At 42.3% G+C, this 12,886-nt stretch overlaps 1 protein-coding gene across 2 annotated transcripts in view; it reads left to right on the top strand.

The window, feature by feature from the left end:
• rg (rugose) overlaps window positions 1–12,886 on the top strand; it is a 162,693-nt gene that overhangs the window by 39,427 nt on the left and 110,380 nt on the right. For both annotated transcript variants that reach the window (XM_065491093.1, XM_065491092.1), the window contains exon 2: window positions 9,419–9,523. In XM_065491093.1, coding sequence (XP_065347165.1) covers window positions 9,419–9,523 — 105 coding nt within the window. The remainder of the gene's footprint in view (window positions 1–9,418; window positions 9,524–12,886) is intronic.

The raw sequence follows: 12,886 nt of genomic DNA, 5'->3' as shown, positions 1-12,886 counted from the left end.
TAAGTTTGGCAGCTGAATCAGTTGAAGAAAAATTCCATACTGAAATCACACAGTATTTATAGCTTTGCAAGATTTTGCATTTAAATATTTTTACATAATTGGTATTAATTATGAATTAATGTTTTATTCATAAAATAGGGCTCTATACTGTGAAGCCGAAACCTGTTATAAAGAAAGATTAAAAGGGGGAAGTTTTAAAGCAACGAGGATGAATTCCGTTTTAATTATAAGATGAAACAACCAACCTCAAGTGTCGACATTATTTTAACTAAGATTATCTTACATTTGCAATTATTTTTGTTTTCAAAACGTTCGTGTTTCAAATGGATTATCCATTTAAATTGAGTTAAAGTATTGTGCAAACAGTTAGAAATTGCTTACAATTGATGTTCCCAAGGAGACATTATACATCTAGTCAGTTGTATAAATTTCACAGGCCTTTAGTCTTTCGCCTAGTCTCACGGGTCCGATGGAAATTATGACTGGGGTTGCCTTGTTGTGTTCTTGCTCGATAAGAGTGCGAAAGGGCTGACCGACCGAGGCGGTTGGGTCTGACAAGTCGCAAGCGGTGCCCACAACGCACTTTGCCTATGCTAACACAGCGCAGACCAAATTGCAAAGGTAAATAGAAAGCCCTCGCTTCGAGATGAGAATAGAAGAGATGCAACTTGTCGCTCCGACCCTTGTATGCTTGCTGTGCTGCCTCGGAATAAACAACACGCACACAGGCCGGCGCTTTCGCAGATAGAGAGAGAGAGAGAGAGAGAGAGAGCGAGAGAGAGAGAGAGAGAGAGAGAGAGAGAGAGAGAGAGAGAGAGAGAGAGAGAGAGAGAGAGAAACACGCCCTTTCGTATTTGCGGACCCGAAAACTCGTCTGTCAAAGGACTCATTCTTGCTCGTGCAAACGGGATAATATTGTCGGAATGCTGACGCGATTCGATGCCCGAAATTCGTTCCAGCTCAAGGGGACTTCACAAGAAGCATTCGGCCTTGGATTAGCCGAGGGTCAAAGTTATGCAACCGGTGCGACACGCCTGTGTACTCGGGTTGCATACCCGGCCAAAAACTTGGAGCTCAGTTTCAATAGGAGATTCTGTTTCAGCTGGGCAGCCAAGTGGGTCCTTTAACGCTAACAAGACCGATTATAAGTCTGTTAGTGAGTGTGTTTAGTTTAATGCTAGCCCCGTTCAAGCATTTACTGAGAATAATTGAGTAGAAGATTTCAGTAGTTTTGGTGAAAAACGGCGAAATTCCTAACTATGTTTCCGATAGTTATGGAACTCGGACTTTTGGTAATTTCCATATCAAACATAAAGAGAGTAAATCGGGTAAGAAATCTTTTTAGCAATTGAATGCTACTGTAATATGCATAACTTCGAGAGATCTTGATCACCGAAGAGTTTACAATTAAATGTTAAGAAAATGTGAAAACGACGATCAATATCGCTAAATTTTTATCGGTCAAAATAAAATATAAATATTATTTTAACCACAAAAGAAGTAGATTCAGTTGTTAATAATTGGCCAGTAAGAAAAAAAGCTAAATAGCATACTTCAAGCTTGATAAACTGCTACCTTAACGTAAAAATCACAACTCAACTAAAATACGTTAAATGTCAATTGTGTTGAAAACATTTATAATTCTTCATGAGAAGCTAAAAATTCTGAAAATTAGAGAACATTTAGTTGGATTTTTTTGTAATCAGCCTCTACGTAAATGCTGGAAAAGCGAGTGGTTAGGACATAATGACTTCATCACTGGTCAGCGTGGCAAAAATTATGATTTTTTAACTTATGGATTTTCGTTTGCTGTTCAAGCTTTCTGAACCAACCAATCGTTACAGGAATAACAGATATGGCGTACCCTGAACAACGGCGGCCATGACACTGATGTCGCTACTATATGGCCGCTATTCTTTGTCCAGTGCATGACGGCTCACGCGGCGGTCGGTTCCAAAAATCCAACGGTACTCTCATTTTCGCATATCAAATTATGTGTATGTATTTTCAACATCCACATCCAATAGTTGCTTGTTTCTGGAATATCAGTCCTGACCTTTCAAGCGGAGTAATTACATTTGTGTGTGCTTCTCAAAGTTTCTGACCTTAAGTAAGAGCGACAGAGCTTATTATACACATCAAGGAAAGCGGTGCTAACAATTAATTTGTTTGACGCGTTCCCATCTCAGTTGGTTGCGGGCGGCTGCAGAGACGGAAATCCAACGCAAACTTTGACCTTTGCGAGAGGAAAAAGTTGCCGATACACAGAACACATTGTCTCGCAACTCGCAACACACCTCGGGCCCTCGCGAGCAGCGGCATTACAAATTTATTTGCATGTCGCAACACATCAAAGCGAAACACGTTTGCACTTTTGCACGGGACGCACGCTGAGCCGAAGGGCGCCGACCTAGAACGCCGCCTGCGCTCAGGGGGGTCGACCGGATTTCTGCTTTTGACTCGGTTTTTCATTGCCGCTGGTTGTTTCCGAGTGTCAGCGAGCGCGGCTTGTTTGTCCAACTTTTGTGCAGAAGCTGCTGGCCTTGCTTTGTTTTGCTCTGTTATGTCGTAATTGACCTTTTTCCTGGGCCGGCTTCAAAGGCCCGCTGCCGCCGCCGCCGCTGCTGTCGTGCTCACAAAAGGGCGAAAAAATCTTGTTGGGCTGCCGGCGCCACCGGACTTTCAATAACTCGAGTGTGTGATTGAGGACGAGTCTTTCTGCCTGTCTCTCCCGCTCTCTCTCTCTCTGTCTCCATACAAAGTACGATGATTGCCTGTTTCTGCGCACAAAGCCAGCAAGCCGTCTGGGCCCCACACTCTTCGCGGGCCGCTCCACATACCGCATCCCTTCAGAAGAAAAGCAATGTTGCTGGTTGCCAATTTTTTCTTTCTATGCGTGGCTCTCGCAGCTTCTTTCCTGTTCTTATCTCCAAATTCTGCTTTTCCTCCTTCGCGTTTTTTTTCAGGGAATTTTGACAAAAGGATTTGCTTTTTTTAGTAAAACATTTGGCACAAAAAATAAATCCACCTATAGAAAGTTATTTTTATTTTGGTAACAGCTACGATTAAAATTACGAAGTTAGAAATAAAATTGGGAATTTTAGACATTGTCGAGAAATAGTACTGTAGTGGTTGCGGAGCCGAGCTCCCATTCCTTTTTCATTTTTAGCCTAGGGTATTGTTATTCATGATTGTTAGAAATTCGTTAATGCAACAGAGAGAGAGATTTTTAATTTAAATTAGTTTTCGCCGGACACACGAGCCAACAAGTCGCATCTTAAGAGTTCCGAGCGTTTAGTTGTGAAGGACCCGGCTCAATCGGATAAATTCTTTTCTAATTTTAAATTGTTCTTCAAGACGAATCTCTTAAAATTGTCAATTCTAAAGTCGTTTATCAATTTTGTTTAAAGGTCCTTGTAAACTGTTAGACTAAGTCGCCAAGTGACTGACGTTTATAAACAGAAGAATTCGTTGAAAATCCCGCAAGGTTTAATTTCCACCTACTACCCTTGAAACTGTTTCAAACCCACTTAAGACGGTTGTTATCTATCTTTCTGGTCCATTTCCTGACTCTAAAATCACGTTTCAAGTTATAGCAATTCATTTTTGTTTGCAAAATATGTTTTTAGGTCAATTTCAGCCAGGGTTCGCCAATTTTGCAGTGGGCACAAATGCACCACTGATTTTTTTGCGTAATAAACATCTAAAATTAAATATTTACGATCTGCTGTAAAAATGCACACATGTGTTTCGGAAAACTCAGCTTTAGAAGAAAAAGATACATTTTCCGAAATGAGAGTTGCAAAATCTTTTATATCAAAGATGCAAATAAGGTACAGCTCTAACGCAAGGGAGGATTGAGCCGAAAGCAATTTAAAATAAAATCAAACTTTCGGAGGCAATCAATATCGACGTTTCTGCGAACGTGGTCGTTCTCAAAGTGATCGACCACTCTGGGATTTGCATGGGCAAAAAGAGCGGCGGCCGAAATAACCTATCCTTGCGAAGTGACGGTCGACTGGTCAAATGCGAGAATAAAAGGCGCATTATCGACGCATTCTGCTGCGTGGGGGTCAACGCGGCGCCGGCTCTCTCTTTAGTGCGGCTCGGCGCACACGACCCCTCAACAGGCAATCAAAAATTCCCCGATCGAGTCGGCCGACTGATCGGGAAACGCAACCCCCTAAAGTGCACGGCTCGCTGCATAATTCTTCTTTGTCCCCCCCGCGTGCGGTTTCCCGGCTGATCGGATGAAAGTGTTTCAAGTGTTAATAAAGAAAGAAAAGCAAGGTCTTGTTCCTTCCGCTCCTTGTGTTTGTTTGTTTTTCCTTCCAGAGCACCATCGTTTTTGCTCGTTGTTTTGACATTACCGATTTGGACGGTTAATGAGACAACAGGGATGATCATGAAACTGTCGTTTTCGGTGGACGCCGGAAATTGGATTTTGATTAAAGGAAATTGATTTTCTCATAAAATTGCGCTCTTTTTTAAATAAATGCTAAGAGATTATTCTCAAACATATGCAACAAGTCAACAACGGCAGAAAAAATATTAAAAATAGTTTTGAATCAAATTTTCTTAAATTTAAGATTTTTAAATAAAAAAAATCACTCACATTGCCAATATAATGACTAAATAAAATAAGCACAGTGCCCAGTGTCATCTTAAAGTGTACTCAATAATGATTTTATAGTATGAAATAGAAAAACCATGCTCTTAAATTCTAAACTTTTCTTGAAAGGAGAGGGAAAGGGTACACCCTTGATTGCACTCTTTACATAATTATTCAAATACCGCTAGTGCAGTTTCAAACCTACTTTATTTTCGAACTGAGTAGCAAATGATAAAGAAAGTGGTCTCCAACCACCACAATTCGTATGCTGCAATCGCGGAGGCATATTTTAATGACGTGTCTTTAAACGCAATGCACCGCAGGGTAAAAGAGAAAGCACCTTGCTTTACAAGAGAATACTAGAGGGCGTGTTGCAGTAACATCTGCTCAGACTCACAGTAGGAAAACAAGCATTGCACGTCCAGCGTGACAGATTTATGCACCGTTTCAATTTGTTCTTTCAAGTAGACCAATTAAAAGTTGTTTTCGCACGAACGCAGCCGCTCTACTTTTTCTTCCTGCCTTGTTTGATCTCACTTGGAGGATGGGCTGCAGCTGCTGTTTGCCTGCTTGCGAGCGAGGCAAGTCTCATTTGCCAAGCGAAATCCAGTGAAACAATGGCTCTGGCGTGCGGCAGCGGCAAAAATGGTGGTGCGTCTAATGAGAGGCTGCTGGTTGTCACGGAGAATCTCTCGGCGCTGGCAAATGTCAACAGGGTGGCGCAATCAGAGGGCGAAATAAAGAATTCCAGCAGTGACACACGACGACGACGACGACGTCGTCGAGAGTTGTGCTGGATGCCGGAGGTTTCTGCTCAAGAAATGCTGCTTTTCCGCGCAGTTGATGCGGCGGTAAAATTGAACCATAAAGAGAGAGCGCAACGGCATCTGATGGCGGCACCCACTGCTCCCCGACGCGCGCGCGGATGCAGCAATTTAATTTCATTTCGCCCTGCTGCCTCCAGTGTGACGAGACGCGAGATTAAATTACCCGCGCGCCGACAATGAGATAAGATTTTCGGCTCTTAACGCTGGAATCCTCTTCAAGTGACGCTCTTTGCACGACGACGTCAGCTTTTTTCCCTTTTTTTCCATCGCCATCGCCACCCCCACGCCTGGCCAGATGGGCAAGGCAGAAAAAAGTTTCATTATCCTCGCTGCTGCCTGGAGTTCGTCATCGCTGAGTTTGTTATGCACGGAAAACTTGGCATTTTTCACGACCAGCCGCTTGTTTATGTCACTTGTAATGCCAAACAGCCGACGACTTTGTACCCTCATTGCGGAAATTAAATAAAGTGGATCCGCCAGCAACGTACAAGTAAATTTGTCTCCTTGCGAAAAATGGCCGTCCCGACAGTTCGCTCCTCTAACAAGGAAACTCTAAGGATGCTTTTCTGCTTCAATTTTCAGAATTAGTAGGATTAGTAATTTTTTCCAACACAGTAAAATTTTGTAAATGAAATACTTCAAGTCTACAAACAAAATTATCCTAAATTGAATAAGATAAAGTCACTTATTTTTAAAAATTGTTGTCGATTTTTCTAATCACTTTATTTTCGAATCGAAATATTTGGTCCAAATCACGCCAGGCTACACGAATTAAAAAAATCATCGCCATCAGACACGTAGCATCCTAAGAGTTTCTTTTTCAGCTTTTAGATTGGATTTAAAAATGTCGGAAAAATTGCTACCTTCTAAAAACGTGAACGCTCAAGAATGCAATATATTTAGAATAAGACCGAAAAACACATTTGCTTTAATTATCCGATGCCACCCACTAAAGTTGAAATAGATTGTTGTGTTAAATTTAAAGTTAGAACTTTTAAAACAATGCTAAAATCTTATTTTTAGGGGAATACTAAATGTTAAATTAGATTTAAAAAAGATGTACAACAGAAGCACTTGTAATTAAATTCGTTAGTTTATAATTGGTGTTAGACGGAAATAAATTGGTGTGTAAGAGAGAATTTTATCCTGCAATTTTTCCTCTGCAAGAGCAGCTCTTTAAATCCCGTCTGTATCTCTTTGTTTCTAATTAGAAGCCATAGGGGAAAGGTTTTTTTATTTTATCAGATGTGCAGCGGTTCTTTTGCGTAAGCGCTGCAAAGGTCAGGGAGAAGCTCGCTCGCTTTCGTTAGTTAATGAGTCGGAGGCAGTTGAAAAATGCCTTGGAACAGACGCGACCCGGCTCATTTTGATTAATTAGCCGCATTATTCAAGCGCGCCGCGAAAAGGCCCGGCCGGTGGACGGAGATGTAGTTGCCGCCGCTCTGATAAATTGTTATTTCATGCCGCAAACAACCGCCGCCCAATGGCCGTTTAATACATTTGTGCGCCAACGTTTGCTGACCGTCTGCGGCTGGATCAGACAAGTTTGCGCGAATTTCGTTCGGACTCAAAAAGCTCCAGCCGCACATTAACATCGCGGTGCTCGATCAATATTATCAGGGCTACATTCAATATTCACCTGAAGCATTTTCATTAATAGAAACGGTGGGTAATTTATTCATTAAAAAAGCTGTTAAATTTAAATAAATGAACACACAAGAAATTTTTGATTTTATTACACCTCTTGTTGCAAATTTTGAACTAGGAATGCGCATATACAAAAAACCTTTGCTCAAATTATTTTAATCGGTGTCTTGGCACAAAATAATCTGTTTAGTTATCGTTTTTGAGGGGATGAATCATTGGTTAACGATCAATTGGTAAATGTTAAAAATTTTATTTATTTTGTCAAGTACCATAAAATATACATCTGTGTGAATCTTTTCCACTGAAAAAGATATACATTTGATTTCAACGAATTATAACCTTGGAAAAATTACTGAATTTTTGATACCGAAATAACGTCTGCAGAATTTACCTGCTATATCAGTGATTACTGGAACAGGGCATAACTTGCGGGAATTGTGATATAATCGAATCTCACAATTCGTCAAAAAGCTTGAAAATTACTATATATTTCTCATTTAATGGCCCAAACATCAAAGTGGTCACAGTAAAGTAATCTGCACATTTCCCTTCCTTTCTTTCGGTTTATTCTAGTGGAAAAATGATTTTATTAGCCAGAGTGGTTATCATTTTTTTTAGGTTTTAAAGTGGTTTGCAATTTTTAGATTGATGGAAATTGAGTTTTGTTAAAAAAAGTTAAATCACTAAACAAATAGTCTGCAAACGATGAATGGCTTAGAACTGAAATATCGACCAATGTACAATTTTTATTGAAAATATCTTACTGGAATTTTACAGAGGGGGAAACTAAAACTAATTATTTCAATTTTATAAGTAGCTTTACTTTTCTTAAAAGGAAAATTTCTTATTATTCCGAAAGAACCAGAGCAGTTATTGAAAGCATATTGAGAATTGAAGTGATTTTTAAAAATACATACGTATTTAATGCAGAGATTTACATTTTTAAACATTTTAGATGGGGTTTGAGCGCTTTAGAGGATTTATCTTTAAAATTCAACGTGATTCATAATCGTACCCAATTTACACTAAAAGATAAATCAGCAAAAAATTCAGAGCCAAAAAATAATGACTACCCACAACCAATGTCCTGCCCACGCATTCCCTTTAGGGCTTTTTTTGCAAAAATTGGCAGTGGATGCAGGGCTGTAAAATTAGTATTTACCAGCAGTCGGCCATTTGAGCGAACGGATACACAATGCGAGCAAATAAATAGATAATTATAACTGGCACTCGTAAAGGGCAAAGTCAAACAATCGCAAATGTTTCCAATCTCGCGACCTGCTCGTTTTAATTATTGCTGAACAACGCATTCAGCGCGCCCGGCACCGGGGCAGCATTTTGTCGGGGCAAATTATGTGCATATATAAATCGGTGGTGAGCGGCTCACTGCATAAATATTGACGTATCGCAGGCCAGGGTATTGATTCAATTTGCATGTGCGGCCGCACACAACAATCGGAAGATTATCGGCCAAAACAGACGCTCGCGCTGGCTGGGCACAAAGGCAAATAAATATCAGCGGGGCTAAGTCTGTGAGACAAGTGATGCGTGACAAATTGCGCGATTCTGCGCTCGTGAATATGCAGAAAGAAGCTGCTTCCTTCCTTCCTTCCCTCTCCCTGAAAAACTAACTCCGCGGCTCCGATCGTGTTCGGCATCAATTTTCTGCGAGCGAAGAGCGGTAGCAGGCTTTTTCTCTTTCTCCGCCGTATATATCTTTAAGATAATGCAGGTCGGGCGAAATGAAGATCAACCCTCGGATTCGTTTATAATGGCTGTGCCTTGCGTCTTCCAGGAAAAGCTGCTTTGGCCTCTCTTGCAAACACGCGTAAGCACAAATATAAAGTGGATTTGTGAAGGATGGAAAATGTGCCAGCAAAGCTCTTATCGTGAAGTAAACCAAGTTTGCGCATAATTTTAAATTGCCGATGAAGGGTTCCGTCGGCGAAAAGTTCAATTCAGTCCTGTGCTCGAGCTTTGCTAATTGTTTGAAATGGAGAGGAAATTTAGCGTAGGAAAGTAGCAAAATTTCATTTTAAACTGTCTACTCGAGTAATTTTTTTATTTCCATTCTAAAAATCAGAAATACTTACCAACTTCTAACCTGGTGCCTCTGCAAGTTTCAAGTAATATGTATAAATAAACAATCCGACAGTAATCACTCATTTTATTCATCATACCAATCTGAAATCGAAATATATTTTTGCCTGTCAAAAATACCCGGCTTTGACGCTTTTAATCAAAAACAGTAATGCAGAGCATTATGTCCGCGGATTGATCCCAAACAAATGGAAACAATCCCCTTTTCAACCTCGTTTCATTTCTGTTTCAGCTGGTCGGAGGCGAATTCGACATGGAACTCAACTTTGTGATCCAGGACGCGCAGAACATCCGCCACATGCTGGAGCTTCTGGACCACTGCCCGCCCAGCTTGCAGGTTTGTTCCGATCTGTTTGCCTCCGCATGTCGTGCGTCAAATCAGCCGGGGCTGCAGCGTGGTCAAAGTTGTAAAACGCCTTTGGCCGCCCCGATTGGCCGCCCACCGCAGGATCCGCGAATTAATAATGAGATTAATGAGACCTGCCGTCCGGCGTCGCGTACCCTCTTGAATATTGTATCGTGCGTGCCGCATGCACGCCGCTGCTCTTTGACGGCGGAAATAATTCATGTTTGCGGACCGAAAGTTTCTCTTGCCCGGCCACCGCAACCGGGACAAAAGGTGGACGAAAACACACTATACTCTGCAGTTTTTCCCCCCGAACGTTTAGGAGTGTTTTATTATATTTTAAATTACTTTTACTTCAACCTTAAATTCTTAGTTTTGAAAGTGAAATCAAGCTTTTTAACTATATTGTTCGGGCAATTTAACAAAGTGTGAAAGCACAGTATTAAAGTAAAAATTGCTGACTCATTCGACATTTTGTAATTTTTTTAATATACCTTTTTCTTAGTCACAGTTTTTCAATTTATTATTGATTATTAGCAAAATTTTCAAAAGTTTTAGCTAGCTTATGCTACAATTGCCTAATTTTTCTCTTGTGATATAAAAAGTGTTTGACATTTTGCCACTAGAAAATTAATACAAAATATTAACAACCTTTTCAATTCAATTAGCAAGTCCACTCGCTGCTCTCATCATAGAATTGTTCAAATAATGATACACCTCGGTGATCAATCAGGCGTGAAATGCTATCAGAGAGCGACGCGTTTCCTGCGCGTGTTAATTTAATTAGCGGCCAGAGCGTGTTAGACGGTCTCGCGATTGATTCAGAGCTTGCGCTGATTGTGCGCGAGCTTTGGTCGTGGCGCCAGACCTGATTGAATTTTGTTGTCAATGCACAAAGGACTGGAATCGAGCACGAGCGCGCGCAAGTTCGGTCTTTGCGCCAATTGGGTCGGAAAATTAGATCCGGCGACAGAGATTTGTCCGAGTTTACTGTCAACTTTTGTGCGCACGAATCCGTTTCATCGGCGCAGCGAAACTTTCGACTACAAGTTTAATCCGGGTTTTTCGCTTTGTTTGACGGAACTTTGCAAAATTCAATCAGCCTCGATAGGAGTCGAGGGCCTCGTTTTTGCGTGTGTGTTGTAAGTTGTAAGCCAGCGCCCGGCCTGCTATTTTTGCTGTAAAAAAGACAGGCTCTGATATGCCGAGTCAATATCCTCTCTGCCTCTCCATGTTAAAGCCCAGTTGTTGACCAAAAAATGGTGGTGACAGCGTTGGCTACAGCAGCAGCGTGGGGACTGGGGACTCTCTCTAGCTGCGGCTAATTCGATTGTGGTTTTTATACTGAAGAAAGTAGCTTTTCGCCTTGAGGCAATTTCGGACGTGCACAACTTTGTCTCTCCGTGCGGTTCGTTTATTTGGCCTGTGCGCGTAAAATTATTAGGCAGCCCGGCCAAGGTGCCACGGACGGGGATTAATCACGCGCCACTACCGCTTATTACATACCCTTTCTCGCCCCGGCTTTGAGGTCCTGGCCAGCAAAATTATGTTCGAATTTCCTAAACTTGTTTGCATCGACCCAACTCGCACTAGGAAAGACATAGGAGACGCTTCTCGATCGCTCAAAACTTTTGCCTGCAACTTTACCCAAAGTTTCAACAAGTAGAAATTTACGGATTTCTGTGAACAGTTTTGAATTCAAGGAAAGATTACGAAGAGAATTGGGATGTTGGGACGATCAACTATTTTTTATGCTTCTACACACCTAATGAGTACGAATCAAGTACGTAATTTTTAGGCTTGCGTCCAAAGTAGTCTTAATTTACTATGAGGCATTGCGAAAGAAAAAACCATATTGCTACGAAATTCATAAACTCAACTCACTACAATTGATTTTATTCCAATTAAGATTTATCTACCGAAAATCCTCTTTGGAGGAGTCTTTTGAGACTTTCGGCAGTCGTTGGTAGCGTAAACAGTTGAAAATTCTAATTTGGCATCCGAGTGGACGTGCGCAATTGCTTGTAAGAGAAACAGAAATAAGAAGAAACGGATATCGAAGGGATAATTTCGCAAATTTTCACCCCCATTGGTTTTTACACGCCGTGAAATTCCCCAATATAACACGCAAGCTCGAGCACGATTTTTTTTCGGCCTAAATCCGTGAGGCTGAGAGCAAGGAGCAGGCTGAAGGCAATTTCGCCTTTGTTCGGGGGGCGAGGAATGGGCGCCAGCCAAGCATTGTCGACGGCGCACCAAAGGAATTCTGCAGCAGCAGCGACGGCGGTGTGCATTACAATGCCTGCGCGATTTCGCCCCATAAATAATGACATTTAATGACTATAATGACACACACTTGATGATAATAGGCGGGTGGGCTGCCGGGCGAGCGGGAGATGTGAGAGGCACCGACCGACAGCGACGGTTTGACGACATACTGCCATTCTGCGAGCACCCATGCGATCCTTAACCCCGGTCTGCGTATTAATTCCAGTCGCCGTCGCACGACAGCAGCTGCTGGTCCGCCAACGCCACCGCCGCTGCCGCCGCGGAGGCTGAGGATCCAATTTTACGGCTGGTCCTTTACGAGGCGGCGCGTGCGGTCAGCCAATTGAAACTACGCCCTAATCGAGTTTCCGCAGGCTCTTTTTCGTGAATAATTTGATTTATTTACGTCCGCAGAGAGGATTTGTTTGGAATTTGATAAAACCCGGCCGGCATCTTCCGCGCTGTGTCTTGCACCCGCGAGCGTGTTGCAAATTAATATTTATAAGCCGGCGAGAATTTTGAATTCATGGAGTGAACCGCGCGTGGCTGAGAGACGCGGAATAATAATTTACGACTACCGACTCGCACAGCCGAGTTAAATTATCATCTCGCGGTCTCTGGTGCCGGCACGCGGATGAAGGGGTGAATTTTTAATGGCGCCGCGCGCAACATCACTCTCTTTAATGCGGCGGTTAATTTCATATTCTGCGAATTCGCGGTGCCACCGGCGCACAAAGTTGCCTCCTCACTTGACCTGATCTAAATTTGATCCGAGCGCTCGCAAGGGAAAAAGTTTCTCTCGTAAAAGATTATTTATTCCAGCAGCTCGGTCGCTCCGTGGGGCACGCATGCAGATGCAGTCACAGCAGCAGCAGCTTCGAGGGTCTCGCACGTCGACATAAATAGAGGGATGAAAATAAAGCCAACAAGGGATGAAGCATTACGCTCGTCGAGTGGAATATAAAAATATATACACACACACACTCTGCACGCGCGAACAACGGCGAGAAATAGTGCTCGAGCAGCGAGCGGCAAAAACGCCTTCACGTGCCCATCACTCATGGCGCGGGAGTAGAAAGGGCCCGC

Source organism: Cloeon dipterum, chromosome 4 (genome assembly GCF_949628265.1).
Source record: "Cloeon dipterum chromosome 4, ieCloDipt1.1, whole genome shotgun sequence".
Classification (NCBI taxonomy): Eukaryota; Metazoa; Arthropoda; class Insecta; order Ephemeroptera; family Baetidae; genus Cloeon; species Cloeon dipterum.
Note: the sequence above shows the minus strand (reverse complement) of the source record. Positions and strands in the feature narration are given on the sequence as shown.